The sequence below is a fragment of the Trachemys scripta genome, chromosome 4 (assembly GCF_013100865.1).
Source record: "Trachemys scripta elegans isolate TJP31775 chromosome 4, CAS_Tse_1.0, whole genome shotgun sequence".
Classification (NCBI taxonomy): domain Eukaryota; kingdom Metazoa; phylum Chordata; order Testudines; family Emydidae; genus Trachemys; species Trachemys scripta.
This window is the reverse complement of record NC_048301.1, coordinates 74832278-74857261: the sequence shown is the minus strand read 5'-3', so window position 1 is coordinate 74857261 and position 24984 is coordinate 74832278. Positions and strand designations below refer to the sequence as shown.

The window sequence follows — 24984 nt, the reverse complement described above, 5'->3', positions numbered from 1 at the left end:
TTTAGGTTGGGGGGTTGTCTGTAAGCGAGGACAGGTCTGTCTCCCAAGATCTGTGAAGCTCCCTAGTGAGCATCCTCCTTGAGCCATCCTTCCCTCACCTGGAGATCTATATGGAGTCTGTAACATTGGTGGTAATGCCTACAGGCAGTTACTGAACTGTACTGTGGACAGCATCCATTGTTCTACTTTCACTTCCCCTGTGCCACAAGTCAACAACAATATTGTGGCAGAATATTGAGGAAGGAAGGGGGGGTGGGGAAGGACAGGGAGTGGATGTGGTAGGAGTATGGCAGAGAGGGGGAGTGGAGGGTGAGAGATGAAGGTGAGGAAGAGGGAGAAGGAGAGGAGCAGAATGAGGAAAAAGGAAAGGAGAAAACAACACCTCCATGGCTACCACTAAAACCATCCCTTATGAAACCTCCTCCCCCAGGACAGATCTGTTTTTCACTTTGTAATTTGTAGGGTAAACAGACTTCCAGAGTCTTTCTGATTTTTTTTTTTTTTTTTGTCTGCAGATTCATTTAACGGAGTATTGTATGTCTTGAAAATTTATGTTCTACTGATATCATAAATCCCAACTCATTGCCCCAGATCCAGCAAACACAGATAAATTCATTACTACCTAGGACTGGAATTTAAGGATAACCTTCAAGGTGGGGTCAAAGGGGAGTGCCGGGGGTTTGGGGAGGTTTGGTTTTTCCCCCCTACTTTATTTTTTACATTAGAAATTAAGGCATTGTGTACTCTGATGATGATGATGATCTTGTGATGACAAGGGTGAAGAAGCTAAAAGCTGATGCAACTGAGGAAAGGGATTTTTTAAAGTCACACTTTTAAAATGTGTTTTAACACTTGTTTAAATTCAGTGACTAATGAGCACACTAACAAAGACATTCTTTTTCTAAAGGTACAACACCCTTACCCCTTCAGCTAATATATGAGCTCATGCTACACCCCCTTCAAAACTCTGTAAGAGATTCTCTTGAAGAGCTAGAGAAGACCAGACTTGAGATTTGTGTGTTTGCCCTGAGGCAAAAACAGTCAGAAAAACTTAAATATAACCCCACAACTTTTCAGGCCTTCTTTATGCTCTGTTAAAAATTGGGCTTGTGTCTTTTTCTTTTTTTAAAAAGACATTGCAAGTCATTTTAGAGTGAGTTTTCAGTGTTGGATTGGGAGGTGAGATTCCCAGAACAAATAATGTCTGAGCAATACCACTGTAGTTTTTCTAGCTCATATCCCCCATGCCTCAAGTTCTCCAGGTCAAACGGAACTGAAGACACTAACATATGCATAAATCAGTGACTTATTTTAGTGTCACTTTAAAACATGAGTGGCTAGTGTCTCTGACCCCTTCCCTCTCCTATTTAATGTGCTGCTTTGACTCTTCTATTTAAAGCGGACTTTGTGGAGTAATTTCAGCCCTTATCAGTTTGCTGACAGCTATATGAGCCTTTCTGCTGGCTCCAGGCAGTGAGTGCAGGCGTGTGAAACTTCTCATTCTTGCACTGAAATGCAGGGTGAGGCACATATAGGAAGTAGGATTGTTAGCTGTAATTGGTGGATACTGAGAGAAGTGTCTCTTTCCAGCCAAACTTAATTTCAATATTTGGACGCTTATAGAGGGAGGAATGAGGAAGAGTGAGCTTCCATAGAGCTGTTTTTTTATCTTGTCATTTGAAATGTAGTTCCAGGATATATTGGCTCTGCCATTTGTAGAGAGCAGCAGGGCAGCTCTTAAGGGTGCTTGGTTTGGTCTTACAAGCTTTTTTTTTTAAAAAAAATTGACTTCCAGCTGTATATCTTTCCTTGATGGAGGGCAACTTCTGTCTCGGGGCTCTTTAGAATCATCGTTATTGAATATAAAAGCTTTCATCCATCTGACATTTGTAGCATTTTAGGGAGTGTGATTAGAGAGGCTAACCCCGTTTTAATCCTCCCAGAGTGCTTCCATGGAACCCTGGGCCCTCCATAAATGTCAGGCATGGACAGTTTGCCATCTTATCAGATGCACTGGAGTTAGCTCCAGCCCCCCTCTCCCTCTTGGGAACGGTCTGTTGCAGCAGACAGCAAGGGAAAGGAAAAACGATTACCTGGCTTACTGCCAGGAGCACTAGGGGAATTGCAGAATCCTTGGCATTCACTGATCAGAATTTTTTTGAGTCACTTGAAAAGAGCATCCTTAACATAGATTCTTCCTATCCCTACCCCCATCTTTGCCTTCCAGAAAGTAGCAAATTGTCTTCATATTACCTATGGTGCGGAATAATCTCCATGCTACAACATATGCGATAGTTGAGAAGTCCTTGAGAGCAGTAAGCACACGACTCAATGATTTTATGGATCAGAGCTATGTTTTATTCTAATTGGAGCTAGGCAAAATTTTTGGATGAATAGGTTTAGTTAAAAAATGCAGTTTTGGTCAACTTAGAACTATTTGTGAACTTGACATGAATTAAATAAATAGTTCAGGACAAACATTTTTTTGGGTGCAGGGGAGGAGGTAGATTGACAAAGAGAGTGTGGTACCCTCCTATAACTCCTAGTCCAGTGGTCAGGGCACTTATCTAGGATGTGAAAGACCAAGGTTCAGTTCTCCCCTCTGCTTCATGTTAAGCCGGGATTTCAGTTTGGGTTTCCGACCTGCCAAGAGACTGCCCTAACCACTGGGCTATGGGGTGTTCTAGGACAGCTCTCGATCTCAGTTTCTCCTCTTGAAGATGTTCCACTTTGTATTAAGTACTTGAATAGTCGCTGGGTGGGACTAAAGATTATAAGGGAGGTCAGGACCTCCTCCTCTGGCTGTTTTGCAAATCTGGTCCTTTAAATATGCCTGGAAACAAAATGTTTCTGGTCGAATAGAATGTTTTGTGAATAAAAAAAAACAGTTGTTTGCCCAGCTCTAATTAGAATCTGTGTTTTCGGCCTCTAAATTACAGGGTTAGACATGAGCTTTAAGAGAGTAATTACGCTAACTTAAGTCAACCGTTCCACTTTAATGAAAATGCTGCTGTGAATTTGGATATCTTACTATCAAACCTTGGAAGGTTGCTGTATGCCAATTCCTAGTCAAGGGATATCTTCAGTATACAACAGTTAAATGCAGATTATCCAAATCTGAAAGCTCAGGATTTCTTCTAATTGAGAATATTTTGCACTGTTTGACTGAAGCAGCTGGTTGCAGACTAACAGTGTTTATGATCACCTGGTCCTGGTGCGCAACCCAGTTTCCACTCTGCTTCCCCATTTCTGTTATTTGGCCTGTACCACAGTTCTCTTGCCCAAATCCACAGCCTGCCTACTAATTGATACCATTGTAAAATTAGTGTTTACCTATACAATAAAAACATTGCATTTTTATAGCGCTTTCTATTCAAGGATTGTAAAGGCAGTAATTAAATCATTGAGAGCTGCTGTGAGGGTAGGTATGATACCCATTTATACAACATATAAATGTGTAAGGCCCACACAAATAATTTACTTACACAAGGTCAGACTGGTAGTCTAATGGAACCTGGGAGTCCTGACTCTGAGTTTTCTGCTTTAACCACTAGATCATGTTTCCTTATACAATAAGAATGTTTGGTTTTAAATTACGAAGTTTTTAGGTGCCCTGTAGTGGCACTCAATCTGCTGCTGGATAGTTTTCATATATGTTCGTTACCTTGTTGACTTGTTGGATAGCAGTTGTGCAAATCAACCTTTTGGATACATTTTCTTGAATGCCACATGGCTTTTTCAGGGGTGGAATAGCCAGCAGTTGAGCAGCTACCACTGCATAAATCACAGAGCAAGTGGAAATAGTGCAGCTGTTGTGAACTAACTCCTAGTGTTGACACAACTCTTTGGAACCTGTTCCATCTCCTGTCTGATGTCACTGTAAGAGTTCATGTGCACCCCCCAGCTGTCCATCAGTGCTAGGAATGCATTGTGGTGCCCTTAGGTTCTGAAACAGCTATGAAGTTCTTTCTCTTGTTTTACCTTTTTAGCTGCTAATTTTGAACATCCTTTAGACATGGGAACAGAACTTGGATGTGTCATTAAAAATGTTTTATTTAAGTAACACTTTCATTTCTAGAGATGTTCAGAAATAGTAGTTAACAGGAGAGCTACATGTTCCATTGAACTACTAATGGGATAAGAAGCCTTGCTTCTGGAATGGAGTTTTGAATATGGTCCAGGCTGAAATAAATGCTTTCAGTAACTGCCTAACAGCTGTTTTGTGGTCTAGATAGAATTAATTTTATCTCCAACTACTTTCTTGCTGGACAAGTTTGTACATCACATGGCACCATCACATTTGGGAGTAATTGACCTCTTGGTTCTCAGCCTCAGTAGAGAGGCAAAAGACTGATTGGACCATGGAGGATGAAGTGCTTTTGCACCCTGAGAGATGGTTTCATTTGCTTAAGGTATGGGGGAAGCTGGGTAAAGAATTTCAGACTCCAAGGCTGTCACTCCAATGGCTTTCACCAACACAGATGTCACTAAAATGTGTGTTGTAGGCGGAGCTGGCAGCAACGCCTATGGCTGTTTAACACCTTCCAGTGTGGGTGTTTATATACATACATACATACATATAATATAAAAAAATCCATATTTCAGTTGTTAGAAAAGAATAAGCAAAAGGGGATAAACATGCCTTATGGAATATGGCTTGTGCTCTGAAATAGGAGTGTGCTGTTTTTTTTGCAAGTTAGAACATTGCAGTAACTTGACATACATTTTTTTTCATTATTACAAAATGCTGGTCTTTCATGTGGTGTGATTGGCACTGGGCTTGTTTTGTGTTTAACCTCTTCAATCAAGGGAATTGAAACTTCCATTCTCCCAGCATTAGTATGGCAGTCATGGGAAATCTCAAACAAGATGGATCTTATTGCAGCAGTTGACACAAGTTGTGCTTTTATTTATTTATTTTTGATGTTGGATACTGATTAAAAGTTTCCAAGCATCTTTTAGCCGTGTTATAAAGCTAGCCAGCAGAGAGCTGGGCAGCTGCTGACCAGGGGAGATGCTGGCGGACACTGGACAAGATCACAGTGGGAAGCATCGGTGTGTGTAACTCAGAAAGCTGGGAAAGGTGTAAACAGATCCCCAATTTAGCTGCAGAGTGGGCTCTGCAAACACTGTTTTATTGGCCAGTGGCTCCTGCTTTACTAACCTCTAACCTTTACAATACTCAGAGGTGCTGCCCACCCGCTGGCCTTGCCTTTGAACCACTCTTGGCTCCTGCCACCTCAAAGGCTTGCAGTCAGATTCCTGTGTTTTGCTTGGGACCTCACCTCTCAGCTGGATGCCTGCAACAGAGAAAACTGATCTACCCTTAGAACATAGACATATTTGAAGGCGATACCCCTGAGACTTGAAACCTATTGCTTTGTGTTTCAGGGGCTGTCCATCAATTTTCAAGAAATGTGGCTGAACCTCCCCTTCCCTCACCCTCCCCTTTCACTGGGTAGTCATATAACATTTGAATGTTCCTGCAATTGTATACACATGACTGATGTTTGTTCTTCTCTTGACTGTTCTGGCCTTTGTAACAGTTATAGCAGAAATCTAGATAGTCATAATTTTGGTTATGTGTGGTTAATGGAGAGGGAGTGCTCAAAGCAGAAACTAATCTTATCATGTAGTTATAGTCAAAATGACTCTGTTTAAAATGGCATTGTATAGGTTTATATCTATCCTTTCTCAATGATTTGCCTATTCAACTAAAAGGATTAGTCAACATTGCAAACTCCATCTGCGATCTAAAAAATCAAGCTATGTTCACCTCTGCCTCTTACACCTTCACCAACGTATCTGACAAATATGATTATCCATAAGGCAGAATAGAGTCCAGCTTGCTGTCCTGTAGTTGCATTGGCTCTACGGTGTCTACAAAAGTAAACCCTTGTTTGCTGTAAATTAGGAATATATAAGGTGAAAATCCAACAGGAGCAAAGATGTTCAGAAAATAGGGTCTGTTTCTGCATACATAGACTCTTTAACCATTTTTTCCCCTTTACACCATTTAGTTTTGTTCTTTCTGGGGGGTCCTTCTGCATGTTTTGGCCCCATTCCCCTCAACCAGAAGGCTCTATGTTTTTGGGTCCTTTGCTGGCTCTGTGACTGGAACACATTTATGTTGCTGATCTGGGACAGAGATGATAAGTTTTTGTCAGTCAGCCTTACCAGCAGTCGCAGACTCAGGAGCAGAGAGGAGAGTTGGGTTTCAACGTATAGCTCAGTGGTTTGAGCATTGGCCTGCTAAACCTAGGGTTGTGAGTTCAATCCTTGAGGGGGCCACTTGGGTATTTGGGGCAAAATCAGTACTTGGTCCTGCTAGTGAAGGCAGGGGGCTGGACTTGATGACCTTTCAAGGTCCCTTCCAGTTCTAGGAGATGGGATATCTCCATTCCATGCATTACTCTCAGCAGAATGTTTATAATGGGGGAGTCTCAGTAGATCCAACTTGTGCAGGATTCCCCCCTACATTCTGTTCTTCTCTTCGTCATGCATGCCCCCTTCCCAAGACTAGTCTGACATCCCCTGGATGGGAAACACTGCCTTAAATCCTGGTATGTTGGCAGTATATTAGGGATCAAGATATTCTTGGATTTAAAGGTCACAAAAATGCAGCTGTCTCATGGGCCAACATGGAAACCCTTCTTCCTGTCAAATACACCTCTACCCCGATATAACGCGACCCGATATAACACGAATTCTGATATAACATGGTAAAGCAATGCTCTGGGGGGGCGGGGCTGCGCACTCCGGCAGATCAAAGCAAGTTCGATATAATGCGGTTTCACCTACAATGCAGTAAGATTTTTTTGGCTCCCGAGGACAGCGTTGTATCGAGGTAGAGGTGTAGTAGTTTTGTGTGTAGTGTAGTTGCAGCTGGATTTTGAGCAAAGTGTTGCTATTGTGAACTAGCAAAAGTAACAGAGGAGTAGCTGTGTTAGTCTGAATCTGTAAAAAGCAACAGAGGGTCCTGTGGCACCTTTGAGACTAACAGAAGTACTGGGAGCATAAGCTTTCGTGGGTAAGAACCTCACTTCTTCAGATGCAAGTCTGAAGAAGTGAGGTTCTTACCCACGAAAGCTTATGCTAGCAAAAGTAAGATGAGAATTGAGGATGAAAACTTATGAACAAAACAAATGTGATACAGGAAAGACTTGGTAAAGCTAATCTTTAACAGAGACCTGCTTGTAGTGCATCATTTTGGTATCTGAGTGTCTCATGCCTGCATTGCGGTGGTAATATCTTGTGAACTACCACAGCCAAAATGTGAGACAAGGACCCAAGAAAAATCATAGTGCAAGAAACTTAAAGTGAATGGAATTAATATCTTGCTAGCACTAACATGTCCCTTTAACCTCAGCTCCAGGAGTCAGCATTTGTGATGTCAGGAGTTTACAGCAATAAAACTGAGAACTCCTAGAAGTCTACTCCCAGGCGACTAGTATCTGGAGGGTCAGACTAGTATTTTGAACCTTGACCTCTCCATCTCTGAGCATTGACAACTACCAAAAAAAAAAAAAAAGTGGCAGTTAGAATGAAGAGAGGAAACCAAATCTTTGTTTCTGAAGCTGCCAAATATACTTGTTTAATCCATGATTAAAATGACTGCAGTATAGATTGAAAGCAGATATTGGATTAGATTATTAAATAAATTAAGATAATTTTATCAGGTCAAATTAAAATGAAACTGTACCTAATATTAGCACCAACACACCTCCCTCCCCCTGGTACTGAGTCACCTTATAAAAATATCTGGGTTAGAATGTCCCTGGTCCTTACCTAAATCTGCTCAATGCTTGTGATGTGTCTTAGCCAGTATTTCAGATGGACTTAGGTTGTAAGGGTGGCAAGAGGGGCCATGGATTATTTTACATCTGCTCTTACCCTGTGACATACGTTGTTATAACCAGCATTTCTGATGCCTAAGGCAAGAAACCAAACAAGTACATTTGTGACTAATGGACAGTTGAGAGGTGGGACAGTATAGATGTATATTTGTGTCCTGTTCAGCCTACACAAGCTGCTTGAAATAAAGGATTTTTACCTTCATAGGCCTCTCATGTGATTAGGTAAAGTTAAATAAATGCAATCTACTTCTGGCTTCGTGAGGTCCTGGGACTTGTGCAGTTCAGCACAAACCGGAAATGGGAGGAGAAGTACATGAGTGAATAGAAATATTGTTGTTTAATAAAATGCAATAGTTACCTAGTACATTTTCTCACATTTATGTGATATTTCTACAAGTCACTCTTCTCCTCTGTTCACGCTTTACTGGTTTATCAGAAACCCAAACCAGGTTAAATTATGGTTTGGTCTTTATTTCGGGTGATGTGGCACCAAATGATTTTTATATCTATATATCTTGATATCTATCAATATATATCGATATCTGTCGATATCTATATAACTCTCCCTTTTTAAACACTCACTTGCTTTAGAAATCTTGTCTCTACCCCTCTTGGAAACTAGCCACACTACAACCTGCTTTGCTCAACTTTGAAAGACACTTTTTCATATTTTATAGACGATTAACTTAAATATTTTAGAAGTTTTTTGGTCAGGAAATACAGCATGAGTTTACTAATACTCCATTGATTTAATAGGTTTAATATTAACACTCTTATACATGGGAAGAGGCTTTAACTTTTTGCTTTCAGCCCAAATTTTCAAAAGTCACTTAATTTTGGATGCCTCAATTTTTGGGTAACCAAATTAAGACACCTGAAAGGGGCCTGATTTTCAGGAAGTGTTGAGCTACCTGCTAAGTCAGCCAAAACTGGCTAATCACTTTTGAACATTTAGCCTACATTCTTTTCTCTTTCATGCAAACTCTATTTCTCCCATTGGAAAAATCAATGGGATGTAAATTCCTAAGTGTCTAAGTCATTTCTGAAAATAGGATGTAGGCTCCTAAGGCATTTAGGCACTTTTGAAAATTTTACCCTAGATCTTTATCACCTGCTGTAAACTACACATTGCTGCATAACCCAAAATTTTGCCGTCGTCAGTAAATTTCTCTCAAGCCCTGCCTAGCAGAGGAAGCAAAAAATGATGCTGATTGTAACTGAAGCATTTGGAGGTTTCTTTCCCATGGAACTGAATACAGAGAAACTGGTTCACATGCTGGCAGTAAGGAATTCATCAGCACAGCAAGCTAGTCATAGAGGGACATCCAGTATGGGGGATTGAGAAATGGCAGCTTAAACATTTGAGTGTGGGAATGTTCTGTTAGACCATGGGTCCCCATATGTGGGTCCATATGGTATGGTTGGAGGCAGCTTGGAACAAGATAGAGCATCGCATGCTAGGATATGTAGTCGCTGAGGTCTCTGCTTCTTTATTGAAGATGTATGTCTTCAGTTAGTTCTACTTTATGTAAATTTTGAGCCTGAAGGCCTCTCTGGGCAAGCTTCCGAATTAACCTTCAGCTGGGTGAAATTTTGCATGTTACTTTGTGCTAGTCTGAAAAAGTCTGTCTGCTCATGGTACCATAAGAACAAAAGAACATAGCCATACTGGGTCAGACCAAAGGTCATTTAGCCCAGTATCCTGTCTTCCGCCAGTGGCCAATGCCAGGTGCTTCAAGGGGAATGAGCAGATCAGGTAATCAACAAGTGATCTATCCCCTGTTGCCCATTCCTAGCTTCTGGCAAACAGAGGCTAGGGACACTATCCCTGCCGATCCTAGCGAATAGTCACTGATGGACCTATCCTCCATGAACTGTCTAGTTCTTTTTTTAACCCTGTTATAGTCTTGGCCTTCACAACATCCTCTGGTTAGGAGTTCCACAGGTTTACTTTGCGTTTTGTGAAAAAATATTTAGCAAAGGACCAGAGAGTTGCAGTTATCAATTACTGTAGTAATACTGGTTAGCTAAATTATATGTTTAGAAGTTTTGGCATTTTACAAATAACAGGAGGGAAAATGTTTTGTCCTTTTATAGCAGTGTTTCTCAATCTTTTTAATACCAAGGAGTGGCTTGTTGCCTTCCTAAACTGTGTCAGGGAGATCTCAGGGACTGGCACCAGTCCACAGACTGATCATTGAGAAACACTGTTCTATAGGACCATCCATCCGAGGATTTCAAAGTGCTTTACAAACAACTAAGCCTCACAATACTTCTATGAGGTGGGGATTGCACATGTTGCACAGATGAGAAAACAGAAGCACAGAGGGTTAGTGAATTGTATAAAGTTAAACTGAATAAATGGCAGAGCCAGGAATAAAAGTGAAGATACCTAGCACCCAGTGTAGCCTCTAGGTTACATGCTTTCCTTTTACCAAAGCTTCCCTAGGCTACCTGATCAGGGAGTAAAAAGTTTGTTTGAAAAAACACTGTGGGATGGAAGTGGGTATCTGAACCTACACCATATAAAAGGAAAGCAGTTAAAGTAGAGTAACCTCAGCCAGTGTGAAAATGGTAACACTTCCAGGCCTCATAAACCTTTTCAAGTGTGGCACTTTGGGAGCACTGGGCTCCTGCAATGGAATAAAATCTTACAATAGCATGGCGCCTGACCTAGAGGTTGGGAGAAGTGGTGCTTTATGGGCAGTTAACTTTTATTGCTTTCTTCCAAATCTCTTTTCTGTTGACTTTCCCCATTCTCACCAAACTGGGTGGGTAACTGATAGAAACCTAGAAGCTTCCTTTCAAGGAGCATAGTTCTCCCTGCCGATGTACACACCCCCTTGAGTTGTACCCTACAGTGCTCCTTTCCTCATGCCCAGTGTTTTTCTTTTATCAATATAAGCAGAAGGTTTATGTTGATCTGTCTTGTACTCTGTCGGAGCACCATTAGTGGCATTAACACTAGGTCTTGTAAACATATGAATGGACTGTGTAACCTGACGCTGTGCTGGCTTGGAAAGAGCTTGTAAAGAGATGCTGGGCCCCCAAGTGTGTTTATTTCTAAGAAAAATAACACCTTGCTTAAATAAATGTTACTTTCAGTGCGTGGGCTACCTTCTTGTTGCAGGTTGTGTGTCTTCTTTCCTGTGAAATTAGCTGTAAATGCTTCTGTCCCATGCTCCTCATCTATTAAAGTGATGTGCGTATTGGTACCTGGAACACCTTAGTGCCTCTTCAGTCCACTTGACCAAAGTTGTAAGGCTGCATCCAAGGAGAAGGAAATCATGGGTTTGGATGCTTTGTGTCATCTTGCTAAAGGGATTCCGAGAATAAGTATTTATGAGCAGTACATTGGAGCAGTGCCTTTCTTTTTTGCTTTATAACTTTTTTTTGTATCTTGAATTTGCTAGGGGCTTGATTTATTCTCCATCTTACAAATATTGCTACAGCTACTAGATATACTACAAAAATTGCTTTCTCAACCCCCCCTTTCCACTCCCCCCAAAAAATTCTGTACAAATGAAATTGTTTGGATGTTGGATCCTTTTCATAAAGAGATCACTTCAGTCTTTTTTTTTTAATATATATTTTAAGCAACTTTAGATGGAAAATACTGGAATTTACAGCTTAGCAGAATGTCAACAATGATGGTGAAAGCTTCCTCCACGCTGACAAGAGGGAGCAACTTTTTGGCTTGCAGAGATCACCACTTGTGGGGAGGGGAGAGAGAAGAGAGTTCAGTCTCCATAGTTTGTTCAGTCTTTGGTTACTTTCATTGGACTACGTACAAGGGTGGCAAATGGTATTACCTGCAGTGGTATGTTTGTAAAATGGACTGTAGCTATTGGACTGAGACGCATTTTGTATAGGTTACTGAAGAGCCATTTAGTGGTAGTAGCTTAGCTGGCAACTTAAAGGCTCTCTGGGTCATTCTCCATTCTTTGGGCCATCCAGTCTCTCAAAACTGAATGTTCTGCTGATTGGTGGAACAAGACTCTCTGGCAGAGGTTCTCTTGTTTTTCCACACTGGATCCGTCCAGGATCTCTTGCCCATTTAGCAATGTGGGAAAGTCAGGGTGGTAGCAACTCCCGGTGACCTGTTCATGATCCCCTGCAAGTCACAGCTCCCTAGATTGAGAACTCCTGGTACTTTTAACAGTGGTTTTAAATGTATATTTGAGTCTAATTTATATAGTTAAAGTTGGTGATTGTCTAGGCACCAGCATTTAGGTGGGAAAGAGGCTAGCACAGGGTTAAATAGAGAACGCTTTAGAGAGTCCTTGAAGTGCTCCTGCTTTCATCCGTATATGAGCAAGTTCCCTTTCATAGCTGAATTTAGTGGTGGTATGGCACATTTTGAAGATTGTGGGTATCTGGGCTTGGGAATAACCATTGTTACTATGGTTTGTGCTGCTGTCCTACAAGATGTCTGCGTCCTCTTGGTTTAGAACTGTATTCCTGCTAATATTTGGGCATAGTTATTTTATTTTTTAATTTATAAAGTGTCCATATATGAAGATATACCTATCTCATAGAACTGGAAGGGACCCTGAAAGGTCATAGAGTCGAGTCCAGTCCCCTGCCTTCACTAGCAGGACCAAATACTGATTTTTTTGCTCCAGATCCCTACCTGACCCCCTCAAGGATTGAACTCTCAACCCTGGGTTTAGCAGGCCAATGCTCAAACCACTGAGCTATCCCTCCCCCAATCCATTTCCACCAAATCTATAAAATAACATAGATTAATACTTAGAATGGCACAAACTTGAAAAATCTCTTCAAAACATGGAAGAAATGCAGCTCTGCATGGTCACCTTGTGAAAATAATCTTTGCAGCATGCAATAGCAGTGGCCTGGGCTCGATGATCCGGGAGGTCTTTTCCAGTTTGTGTCCTGTGTATCTTTACCCTGGAGATCAGGTAGTAAGGCCAGTATCATAGCAGCTAGTATGAATTTAGGATGCAAGAAGGGTACAGCTCATTTGTGTGGGAAATGGAACTTTCTTGGGGGCCAGACCAAGACTATGGAATGAACTCCCGAGGAGCTAAGGACCATCACAAACCTGAGCACCATCCACTACAAATGCAAGGCACATTTCTTTGAGCTGTCCTCAAAATAAATACAGAGCAGCATGTATGTTTAAAAAAAACAAAACACAAACAGAAAAGACTGTGCGCCCTACCAAAACAAGATACCCCATTCTACTTGCTTCTCCCGTAGGGGAGAGGATGAGTCAACAAATGTCATGTGACAGATCTGTAGTCTCATTGTTTAATGCACTGTTGGAAGGTACTGAGCTACTATAGCACTGAGCATGGTACAAGAGCCTATCTAGAATATAATAGGGCTTGTCCTTGGGAGTTTCCCAGCTGATCTTATCCATCGTGTGCGATCAACCTTATCTGTGACACTGGAGAACTTCTCACAGTAAGGAACACTCAAGGGTTTTCTGAGTGAGGCCAGATACCCAGCTTCAGCAGAATGTGTACACATTGAAGCAAGTCCACTGATTAACCCTCTGCAGATGCCTCGTCAAAGGAAGCAAGAACATTTAGTCACAGCCATGGCATAAAACATCAGTTGGTGGCATAAAAACTATTTGTTGAACTCTAAATGAAGTTTCTGTTGCTTGTCCTTTAGCCTCCTTCCTTCATACTTCAATAATAGATGGTTTGTAAAGACAAAGAAAAGAGAAGGCTCATGTATGAGCCATTGACGGGAGAAAGTTTGTGATTTGCCCCAGGACACAGAGGGTGTCGGTGTCAAAGCCAGGAGTAGAACTCAAGTTTTCTCTATTCCGTGGACTATGCTAGTAGATTATGATGTGTATCATTGACTCCCCACCCAATTCCTGCTACATCTTTGTTACCTTCTGATAAAAGCTTTCCAATCACATACACTGTAAATTAGAAAATTAAAATTATTTTGGATGAAACAGGGAAACGCAACGTATTTCCCTAGTAGAATAACTTTCCAATAATGCTTAGTAACTTACCATGTTGGATAACCTAGAATAGCTAGCCATGTTAATCACTTAGTTTTATAAAAGCAAACAAGATAGGAAGGAAGTAATGAGCCCTCAAAACATCTGTCTGGAGACTTGCAATCCCCCTAGAAGGTTTTGGGTTTTGCCTTAAACAAACTCAGTTCTGAAAAATTACAACCAAATGTTGAAACAGTTTCTGGCTCTTCACCCAAAATTAATAATTACATAAATATTAGTTTGTAAAGAATAAATTCCCTTCACCCCCTTCTCCTGTCTTTTTCCTGGTGTGAAAATATAATTCTACTGGACACTGCAAACATTCTTGCAGCAAAATGAAGTGGGTTCAGATTAATTTCTGCTGCAGTCAACAGGAGATAGTGTCTGAATAGGTTCTGCATATAACAATTTGTCAGGAGAAGTTGGTTATCAGAGAATTGAATAATCACCAGTCTAGCATTGCCAGTAAAAATTTACCAGATTAGGAGAAATGGGGTGTACCACTTACCAGCATGAAGTACCATGTTGGGTTCTGCAGTTCATTTGTATGTAACTTGTGCTGCTACTGTACCTAGGTAGGCTATGTAAAATTTATTCCTCTAGCAATTAATTTCTCTTACAAATAATAGTTCTCTAAAACTACTTATCAAGTTAACTTAATAAGTTAACATGCAGATGTAATGTAAAATCTGTGTTCTAGCTAGAGCCCTGTGAGGATACAACATTTGTATTCGCATCCGATCCGCAAAAATGGTCTGTGGATGCGGATATAAAGTGGATATCCGTGGATTTGTGGCACTCTAGTTGTCTACTTGTGGTCTTTACAAATTTTGGAAGAGAAGGGCTATTAAATGGACTGCCCTGGTCAAAGTTTATCCTTGCTCTGTCTTTGGTTTTCTTTAGGATCTTGTGTAAGACACTTGTAACTTACTCCTCTCTATGGGTATGTCTACACTGCAATTAAAAACCTGTGGCTTCCCAGTGCCAGCTGGCTTGGACACATGGGGCTCAGGCTAAGGGGAGGGGCTGTTTAACTGTCGTGTAGGCGTTGGAGTTCAGGCTGCATCATGAGCTCTGGGACCCTCCCATCTTGAAGATTCCTAGAGCCCAGTCTCCAACCTGAGCCCGAATGTCTACACTGCAGTTAAAAACAGCCTGTTAACCCAATCCCATGAGCCTGAGTCAGCTGGCCCGGGCCAGCCGTGGGTTTTTAATTGTAGTGTAGACATACCCTTGGCATCTGATTCTTCACTTTTTGTTCTGGTTTCTGGGGACACTAGGAGGATTATATAATTTTTGTAAAGTATTTTAGAGTTCTAAATATTTCTTTTTTATAATATTGGTAAATTACCTTTATATATTTCTCCAGCACTTCCAGTTGGGTACAGTGTTCATTTTTGGCCTAAATTCGTGAGTAGTTCCTATGTGGTTCCAGAGAGAGAATGTATTCCTGTAGTTAGCAAAGTGATTCGGCTTATATATGGTTTGTAAAGCATTTTGGGTTCCCTCTGGGTCAAAGGCCCTGTACAAATGTAACTAATCGTTGGATAAACCCATCTGCCTCCTGGAATATCCTTTGAATATTCTTAGGTGTCGAGGCCTGTGATTATTGTTCTTTCCCCCGAGTAGGGTAAAAAGTATTCTAGGTGACGCTACCCATTGTCGTTCTCTATGATCGTTCTTCCTAATGAGCCAAGGGTTTCTTGCTTTTTGTACCATTTGAGTGGCTTTTCCCTTCCAAAGTATAAAACCAAAACATTCTGAAAAACCTGACTTAAAAACTGCTTCCAGAGTGAGTGATGAGGGTGAGGACTTGGCAACAGACCCATTTTCTTCTCAGTTGTATTACTAATATTCAAAACAACACATTGGATGATGCCATTGCTCAGGAACATAATTGAGTTTGCTTGTGAACTTGCATCCTCAACACTTTTAGAAGTAAAATTTGGGGTTTATTGCACTTATATATGGTGCTGTGCAACCTGAAGAATCCCAAAAAGAGCTTTACAAATTGTACCTATAGGAATCACTTTGCGCTTCAGTGAAAAGCAGCCACCTGTAGGATGGAATGCAGCAGCTGTTTAGCATTGCACAACTACACAAAACAGTTTAATTTTGTTATCCAAAAGCCTGTTCTGCCAAGACAATGGGATTCCCCAAAAAAACTTTGAGGAAGATTTGATACTTTGCTAGCATATCTCTAGAGCTGGCCTTTTGCATTGTTTGAAAACTCCCCTTGGCATAGTTAAATAGCACTTGGCCAGAGAGGTATATTCTCCTTTCTGTTTGTTTTCTGGCTCAGCAAGCTTCATATGCTGCCAGTGCATCTGGAAATGTCTTTCCTATCACTTGCTCTCCCACCTAGATGCACGTGCACACTCCTGCAGGCTAATGCTAAAGCTTGGGGAGATCCTAAATAGAAGTGCCTCTGGACACTTAGAGGTGCTGGAAATTCCTGCAGAAACAACTAAGCTCAGGAAATTCACTTTTATTAGGCCAAGGTACTTGAGCTGTGATCATTGGCAAAGCACGTTTCCTTTTGGGTTGGATGTGGTTCTTCAGTATCATTTGATTCCAGGCTTTTAAAGTGTGTGTGTGTGTGTGTGTGTGTGTGTGTGTGTGTGTGTGTGTACTACAGAATTGTATCAGTCAGCATATTCATTACCAAATCCCATTTTTCCTCCAGCACTAAGGGTTTGTCTTGGGTAGAAACTGAATCTGGATTGAAACTTTTCATATAGAGTCTCAGCCTAGAATTGATTCATCTGTGAAATTCTGTATATTTATCTGTTTGAATATCACATTTATTTTTTTTAAAAGCGCCAGTTTAGACCATGCAAATTTTACAACACCCATGGCTGAGTTGAAAACTTGCTGGGATCAAGGACTACAACTAATTTGCAAACATGTACATTTTTAGATAAAAGAAATGCTAATATTTGCTTGCATTTCTATATTTAGGGCCCTACCAAATTCACAGTCCATTCTGGTCAATCTCCCGGTCACAGGATTTTTAAAATTGTAAATTTCATGATTTCAGCTATTTAAATCTGAAATTTCACGGTGTTGTAATTGTAGGGGTTCTGACACAAAAAGGAGTTGTGGGGAGGGGGTCAAAAGGTTATTGTGGGGAGAGTTGCGGTATTCCTACCCTTATATCTGCGCTGCTGCAGGCGGCAGCAGTGATGCCTTCAGAGCAGGGTAGCTGGAGAGTGGCAGCTGCTGGCTGGGAGCCCAGATCTGAAGACAGAGCCACCGTCAGCAGCAGCAGCACAGAAGTAAGGATGTCATGTTATGGTTTTGCCACCTTTGCTTCTGCGCTGCTGCCTGCAGAGCTGGGCCCTAAGTCAGCAGCCAGCACTCTCCGGCCACCCAGCTCTGATGGCAGCAAGGCAGAAGTAAGGATGGCGTGATATGGCAATACCGCAACCCCCCTAAAATAACCTTGCAACCCCCCCTGCAACTCCCTTTTGGGTCAGGAACCCCCAATTTGAGAAACGCTGGTCTCCCCCCATGAAATCAGTATAATATAATGTAGACGCACACAAAAGACCAGATTTCACGGACAGTGACGCATTTTTCATGGCCATGAATTTGGTAGGACCCTATTTTTATTCTTCATAGAAGAATAGGAATTGCTTGTTCGGTAGAGTTTACCAGTAGCAAAAACCTGTAACAGATCAGCTTTTCCACATGCTGCAATTACAAGGCACTGTATTTTAGGCTCCACTGTTTCAGTTGGCTATTGGGCTGCACTTTGAGTTCCCTCAAATTAGAAAAAACAAATATAACAGTAAATTATTCTCTGCTGTGGTTAAATCATTTTTGACATTTTGAGGGGAAAAACTGATAAAAATATGAAAGAAACTGGCTCCTTGATATATTTGCATGGAGTTTCATTCCACCAGCCCACTCACGAACGCATTGAAATGCTTTCCTCTGCATGTCGTCCTTGCTTTTTATTTATTTTATTTATTTATTTATTCTGCAACTTCAGTTCATTTCCCCCCCCCCCTCCAGTAATTTTTTCATTTTGAGGTCTCCGGCCTCTGTGGAAACATTCCTCATTCCAGTGAATTTGCCTCCTGATTTAATTTCCAGCTGATTTCTCAGTAGCATTTAGCAGATTGCATATGATAAACGAAAACTGATGATTAGGCATCAGCTCTGTGGAGTTAGCGGGGTCTGAAAGTGCATTTCATCCTTTCCTTGCAGGCAAGGTGGTTCTGGGAAGCGTATTTTCGGTCGATGAAAGCTATTGCTCTGGCCACCCTTCAGATTATCAATGACCGGATCTACCCATATGCTGCCATGTCTTATGAAGAATGGAATGATCCCCCAGCTGTTGTAAGTAGAATGTACTTCTGTGGCTTAGTCATAAAATAAGATTTTTTTTTTCTTTCAGGTCGTTAGTATGTATTATGCATCTTGGTAACATTACTATTTAAAGGTTTGTTGTATTTGTAAGTTGCACAAAATGTTTTTATGATATTCAGGTGAGTGTGTGTATGTATGTGTATATATATTTGAGTGTTTGTTAAATTTTGTGTGAATTTGATACCTTTGAAAGTGAATAACTTAAGTGATAACACTGGCAAAAGTCACATGGTATAAATAGATTCTGTGTGAGCTTCTGTCAGAACGATGTGAGGAATACCTCCCCTACTTCCAGCTTTCTTCTTCCTGCTGTTGTCTTGTCCACGCAGCCCTGTGAATGTACACCTCTGGTATTCTAGTCCTAGAATTCGCTTGTACAGAAACTGATAATCATCCTGAGTGATCTACTTTTGGGACAAACTCATTTCACTTTTTATTTGGCCAGGATTTGAACCCAGCTCTCTGAGGAAGAAGTGCTTGTGTGTTAATTAACCTGCTGCACCATTCAGTCCTATTCTATTTTCTTATATTGCAGAAGTTTGCAAACTAATTTCTCCCTTAGTTAATTTATATTTTACACATACAGAAAAATTAATACCTGTATTTCCTTTTTCTAAACTATCCTGCGAAAGCTCAGTCAAAGGGTTGGTAGCAGGACGGTTTTCAACTATACAGGAGAAGAGAGCTCAGGAATAGCTTTTTGATATTAAACTCCCTACATTATTGGAGAATGATAGCATTTTCAATGGGCCTAGCTTAGGATACCGGCCCATTAGCATTGCTGAGGGGGAAGCAAGCATGGCACTGACAGATGTTTAGTGGGAAGTTTGAGGTATGAAAGAGGGAAGCAATTACTCAAGAATGAGGAGCTCAGAACATCTTAGTAGACTATTTAGACCGTGCCTTAGTACAGCAAGAATGGCCTGACACCTGGCCTGAGTTCCATGGTAAAAGAAAAATAGGGATTTGGAAACACGCAGCATTAAAAGCCACCTCTCAGGCTGCTTCTTCCCTGCTCTCCCTCTAGCAGGATACCCACTGACTTCAATGACCGTTCCTTCTGCTGTGGGGGACAGATAAGCTCCTGGTTTTTTGTTTATAACTATATTTACAGGAAAGTGTATTTCTTGGGATACTGTGGGATGAAAGATCCTAAAGCATTTTACAAGAGATCGGTCACCAAACAAACACAGCAATCTCTAGAGTGTAACACTGAAACTGGTCAGCAATACACAGCAACAGTACACAATAGAGTAATACAGGTAGTAAAGAGGAATACTCTATCCATTTGAAATTGCAGAGAAAACGTGAGGAGGCTCTAGTAATTAGCCAAACTGGAATTTGTCCAGCCAAACACCATACTGAGACTCTTCCATGGCCACAAATAGTCAGTTCCTTGGATTTATATTTCAGCTGAAAGAGTCTCCATACATGCATGAATATTTTTCTTGCTTCAGTATGGGAAAAAAGTCATAAAAATGTCCTTTGTGAGCGGTGTAAGCTCTATGTCAGCCAGCTATGCAGAGATCTTTTGTGACCCTCCTTCACAGGATCAGTAAAAGAAAATACAGTTCAGATCAGGAATTGTTCTTTGTATTTAATTGCTCCTGAACAGACCCACGCAGTTCTGTGACATTAATGACCATGGATTTTGATAAGTATTTATCACTCCAGTATGAGTGCATATAAAAGTATAATTGATTCAATCACTTCTTATTTAACTGGCTAAAGTCTGTAGCTTGTATATTTTGACCCTCGCGCTAATAGTGGCAGCAAAAAACTGGAGCCTTCAGTAGCTATGATTTATCCATTGTAAAAAAATGTTTGCTTTAGAGATATTTTATCTCTTGGAGGTGAGCTTATTATCATTGCAGTCTTCTAGGCAGCCTCCTCCTCAGGGTCCAGCTAATTTATAATTTCAGACACTTTGGGCGGCGAGTGCTTATATAGTATCTGCCAGCAACTTAATAAATCATTGAGTTATTTTTTAAATAATTGCACTATCGAGCTGTCAGAATTCCACTGATGGTCTGTGCTTGTCAAAAGGAATAATGTCCCACTTGAGCCATAAGCATGTTTCTTATCTTGGTTTGTGCCTTGATAACATGCATTTATAACGACCCTGTTAATTTCTGATTAGTCCTGGTGGGAAATTATGATTCTAAAGATACATTTATGCATGTAGAGATTTGACACAGTATCTTTTTAGGAGAGTGAAAGGTGCCATCAGATCCAGATATGAAAATAGAGTGAGTAATTAAAAGTTAGTTTGAGAATGCTACCAGTTTACAAATGATGATTGTATTCTGGGCTAAATAAATTTCAAGGCTGAGACTTGTACAGGAAATAAACTCTGAAACTTAGGACATCAAAGTTCTCTTATCTAGGATATAGTTATTAGTCAGTTAACAAGGAGCACCCCAAGTCACTATAGCATTAGTAGTGAAATATGCACTCAGCTGGGCTTCTGTAAATCCCTCTTCTATTACTGGCTTTTGCCCTCAGAATTTGCAATTCACATTCCCAAAACAAATATGGCTGACTCATCTGACTCCTTCTCCTTCCTCTTTCTGTCACCCATCCTAATGCTACATTTTATATTGAATGCAGGTCCATCTACACTATGGTTCTATTGTGCAGTGTAGATTGCACACTGGAGTGACAGATTTGGGGAGGGGGTCAGAAGATGAGGCAACCTTATGTGCTGTGGGCAAAATCAGTGAGAGGTTCAGAGAGTGCAGTAGCTTTTTGGTATTAAGGGATTTACAGCAACTCATCAAAGATTTATATGGTCACTATATGGTTATTAACCTAACATTTATTATGCAGATCCCTGTGCACTGGCTAATAATGGCCCTGAGTGAATCAGAGAACACAGATTTGCTTACAGGTAATTATGCACGAAAGACCTGCTTTTATTGGAGCAAGTGATATGAGTTTGGGCAGCTGGAAAAGGGAAACCTTCCTTACTACTTAATGTAACAGAATAAGAGCCTATTGTGTCTGTAAAGTTCATCACACAAAGGAGGAACTAGTGAGAATTCTTATCTGCGCTTCTAGCGGTCCTACTTCATTTGTGTAATGTTTTTATCTGTAGACATTAAATGTGATTCGTGCCGCACATAGTAACCTGACTCTCTTACAGTCACTGCAAACATGAGAAATAAGTGTTCAGTAACGTGCCTTACCCTGTTACAAATTATGTCACTGGACAAATACTGTCCAGTTCAGAGATATAAAATAGAACAGTAAGTGATTGTTTTCCAGCTTAACAGTCCACGTAACTTGTTCAATTCCTGTAACTCCCCCGTAGGTAAAATGCTTCTCTGTGACTTCATGAGGTTACCTTGATTTGAGTCACCTTTTCATTTCAGTCCCTTATTTCCCAAGATTTGATGTATCACTGCAGGACTTTAACAATAATTTGAATTAGTTCTGAATTAATATTTTTTAAAAAAAGTGGGATGATAACCTGTAAAAGTGCTACATACAGGAGTTTGCCAGGGATCTGAATGTTTCCGTAGACAGGTTTCTAACAACATCATCTCTGAAGAGGAATCTGCTGCTTTCACAATGCTGTCTCCACCTAATTGGCAACAACATGTTGGGATTGTTGCAAAATGCAGGCTAATTTTCTAAGCTTTTTTATTTTAAGGTTTACCTTGACCACACCATCACAGTGAACTGTGGGGGTAGGGACATACCTTCAATCTTGGAACTATTCAGATGGTTACATACTCCTTTGAGAAGAATTTCAATGATTTTGGTATTTGAGATGTTGGCTGTTGTCTTTGACAATGAGGATGGAAATGGTGTTTATACACTAAAGTTCATAGTGAGGAGGTTCACAGCTAGATCTGTGTGTAGCTCACCTTTATTTCTGTTTCTTTCATTGAACCCCTCACATGCTGAGTGGTGCTGCCACAATTCTTGTGCAACAGCAACACTTGAATGTTCTTTACCATAAGGGAATGTAAGTTACATGAGACAAGAATGCATATGTAATGCAATGCATCACATGTTGAGTGTGTTATACATTAAGGAAGTGATCGGAGCAATTTCACCTATTCAAATTGGTTGGCTGACTGAAAGTTTTTAGCCCTTTTTAAAAATAAAGGTTTCCATGTGAAGTGGAGCAACATCTGTGTTAATAGATCCTTCCATTGGGGCTGACGGAGAAGGGAAAAATAGTAACAAATACCAAAACATTTGTTTTGTTTTATATATTATGATACAACACTGTGTGTATGCGTACACACACACACACCCCTAGATGTTTCCTTCTTTTAATAAATTAATATAGTGCTAGTAAAAGGTGCTAAATTGACAGTTCTGGAACCATCCAGCCCTTGGCACCTTTGCTGAGACCACGCAAATGTGCCAGTTATTGCCATTTGTTTACTGATGCAGCCGTTATTCATTATAAACTGGACTGAGATTACTGACTTCACATAAATCACTAACTATCTGTCAGGTGGTAGTCATGATTTTTGGTCTCTACCAAACTGGATTAGAACGAATAACCTTGAGTCGAAAGATTCCTTATCCTACTATCAGTCTCCCTCAATTAGATGCTTTCTAATTATCTAATACAGAGATAAATTAGTAATTGCAATTCTAGATTTTTGGAGACTATTTTAAGTCAGTCTCTCTCTCTCTGTCTGTGTGTCTGTGTGTCTGTCCCTGTACCTTCCCAACATATGCAGATGATTGAGAATGACAATAATGTTGTTCTTTCCCAGTTTTTCTTTCGCTGGTGTTAATGGAATTCTTTCAGGCCTGCTTATAGCACAGACCTATAAAAGGTTTGGCCCCATTGTTGTCTGCCTTAGAGTTTTGAACTTGAATGTTATAAACTGTAGTTTAATAGTTTCTTGTTTAATAATTGTTGAGAGAATCACTGTGTGCCAAGAAATAAATGCACTTCTCTAGCAGACCTCCATTCTCCTGTTGAGTGACTGCCAGACAATGTTTTTTCAGTAAGGCAGAAAAGAGCATCTCCACCCTATTTAAACTAAAGTAATAGTCAAATTAATTTAATGCAAAAAATTACTTTTTCTCTGACTAACAGTAGCATAGTTGCTATTCACTTAGCAAAACCTAAGTCAGATGTTCATTTAGAGAATGGATTGTGTGTTTCAGCCAACTGGCAACTAATTGAGCCTTTTAAAACACTTAAAACAATTTCTGAGCTGTTTGGCTGGCATTTTACATCTCACTGTTCCTATGAATAATCTAGATACTGAGGGTTGCCAATTAAAAACATCACTCATCCAAGTTTAAGCAATAAGTGTTACAATACAGTGGAATCATCTGTTTATTTTCTGCTTGTGCCCCAATAACACTCTTCACCTTCAAACCATTGAACAAACATTTATCTGTGTATAAGAGGAAATCTTCCAGCAGTCTTATTGGTTGACACATGTGGTATAACTCACTCAAGTTTTCATTGCTACATTTTTCTGAAATGATTAGATTTCATAACATCTAATCTACTTCCAGGCATCTTAAATTTTACTTGTGAGATGCATTGGATCAGTTGGGTGGGATTTTGTCTTATTTGCCATGTTGGATTTCTTGCCATGTCTTGTTAGAAGGTGTAGCTACTAATACACTTCTGCAGTGTTTGATAGGTCATGTGTACCAAATATGTGATCATTCAGACTTAAAAATATATTTTCTTGCTGAAACAAAATTTCTCCTTGCCTTACCTGCCAAGAGTAGAGTTCAGCATTCTCTACTTATATGGTAAAAGATGACATAATACTTATCTAATGCAGTGTGGCTGGTACCTAATGTAGAGAAAGTTTAACTTCATCTGCTTACGATATCCTCTGTGGCATGAGAAACAGACTCCTGGACTTGGTTCTTGGCATGCAGTGGAGGTTCAGATGTTTCACTTTAATGTCAGTTGTAATTTTAAGTCCACACGCAATCTGTCTGTGACTAATACTGTTAGGTTTTTTTAGAGAGCTTTTTGCTTTTTTTAGTCTGGGAGAGCCTGAAGAGAGTAGTACATATACAAATGTATATGTAGGGGTTGTGTTTCTTATTCTCATGGCAGTTGTTTTACATAGGCTGGCCTGAAGAAACTGTAGGATTTTTGCCTGCCATCTTATTCTGAAATGACTTTATTATCTGCCCCTTTCCCTATAATAACCCTTCTTATTTCACCAGCTGGTCTCTTGCTCGCCTTGTGGCCTAGAAAGTAGGAGGCTTGGTCTTCATTAATGGCTCAATAAAAATGTATAGTAGTAGAATTTAGTCAGCTTCCTTTTATCCCAAGCTTCACATTCATAATGCACTCAACCTTTTCTGTCTCTAGGGGTGAGGCCTTGCAGCCGTACAATTGATTTCAAGTTTTGTTTTCCCAATTTAGAGTATGTTGCACTGTCTGCATTGTCAGGAGACTACACTGTAGAGTTTTATTTTAAAGAAAACATTAATCCCATTCCTGGACCCCCATTTAGCAGTGTTCAGATGCTATGGTGATGAGCACCAATAGAACATGAATACCTTGATAGATGGAGAGATCCTAAAGATCCCAGTCACTATGACATTTGTAAATATGCACTCTGATCTAAACAGCGCTCACAGTCCCCCTTTCTCAAATCCACTCCATTGGCACATTATTGAAATTAATGGAAAGAAGGAAAAAAATTAAAACTAAAATAAATACTTCACAGAATGCAGAGAGCGGCGATGAGTGAGAACATATTTTATTGGATCAACTTCTGTTGGTGAAAGAGACAAGCTTCAAGCTAC

General features: G+C 40.3%; 1 protein-coding gene across 1 annotated transcript in view; it reads left to right on the top strand.

Annotated features, from left to right (window-relative positions):
- The window catches only part of EXT2 (exostosin glycosyltransferase 2), a 94360-nt gene that overhangs the window by 23728 nt on the left and 45648 nt on the right, over positions 1–24984 (top strand). Inside the window, exon 8 of the mRNA XM_034769614.1 lies at positions 18058–18189. Coding sequence (XP_034625505.1) covers positions 18058–18189 — 132 coding nt within the window. The remainder of the gene's footprint in view (positions 1–18057; positions 18190–24984) is intronic.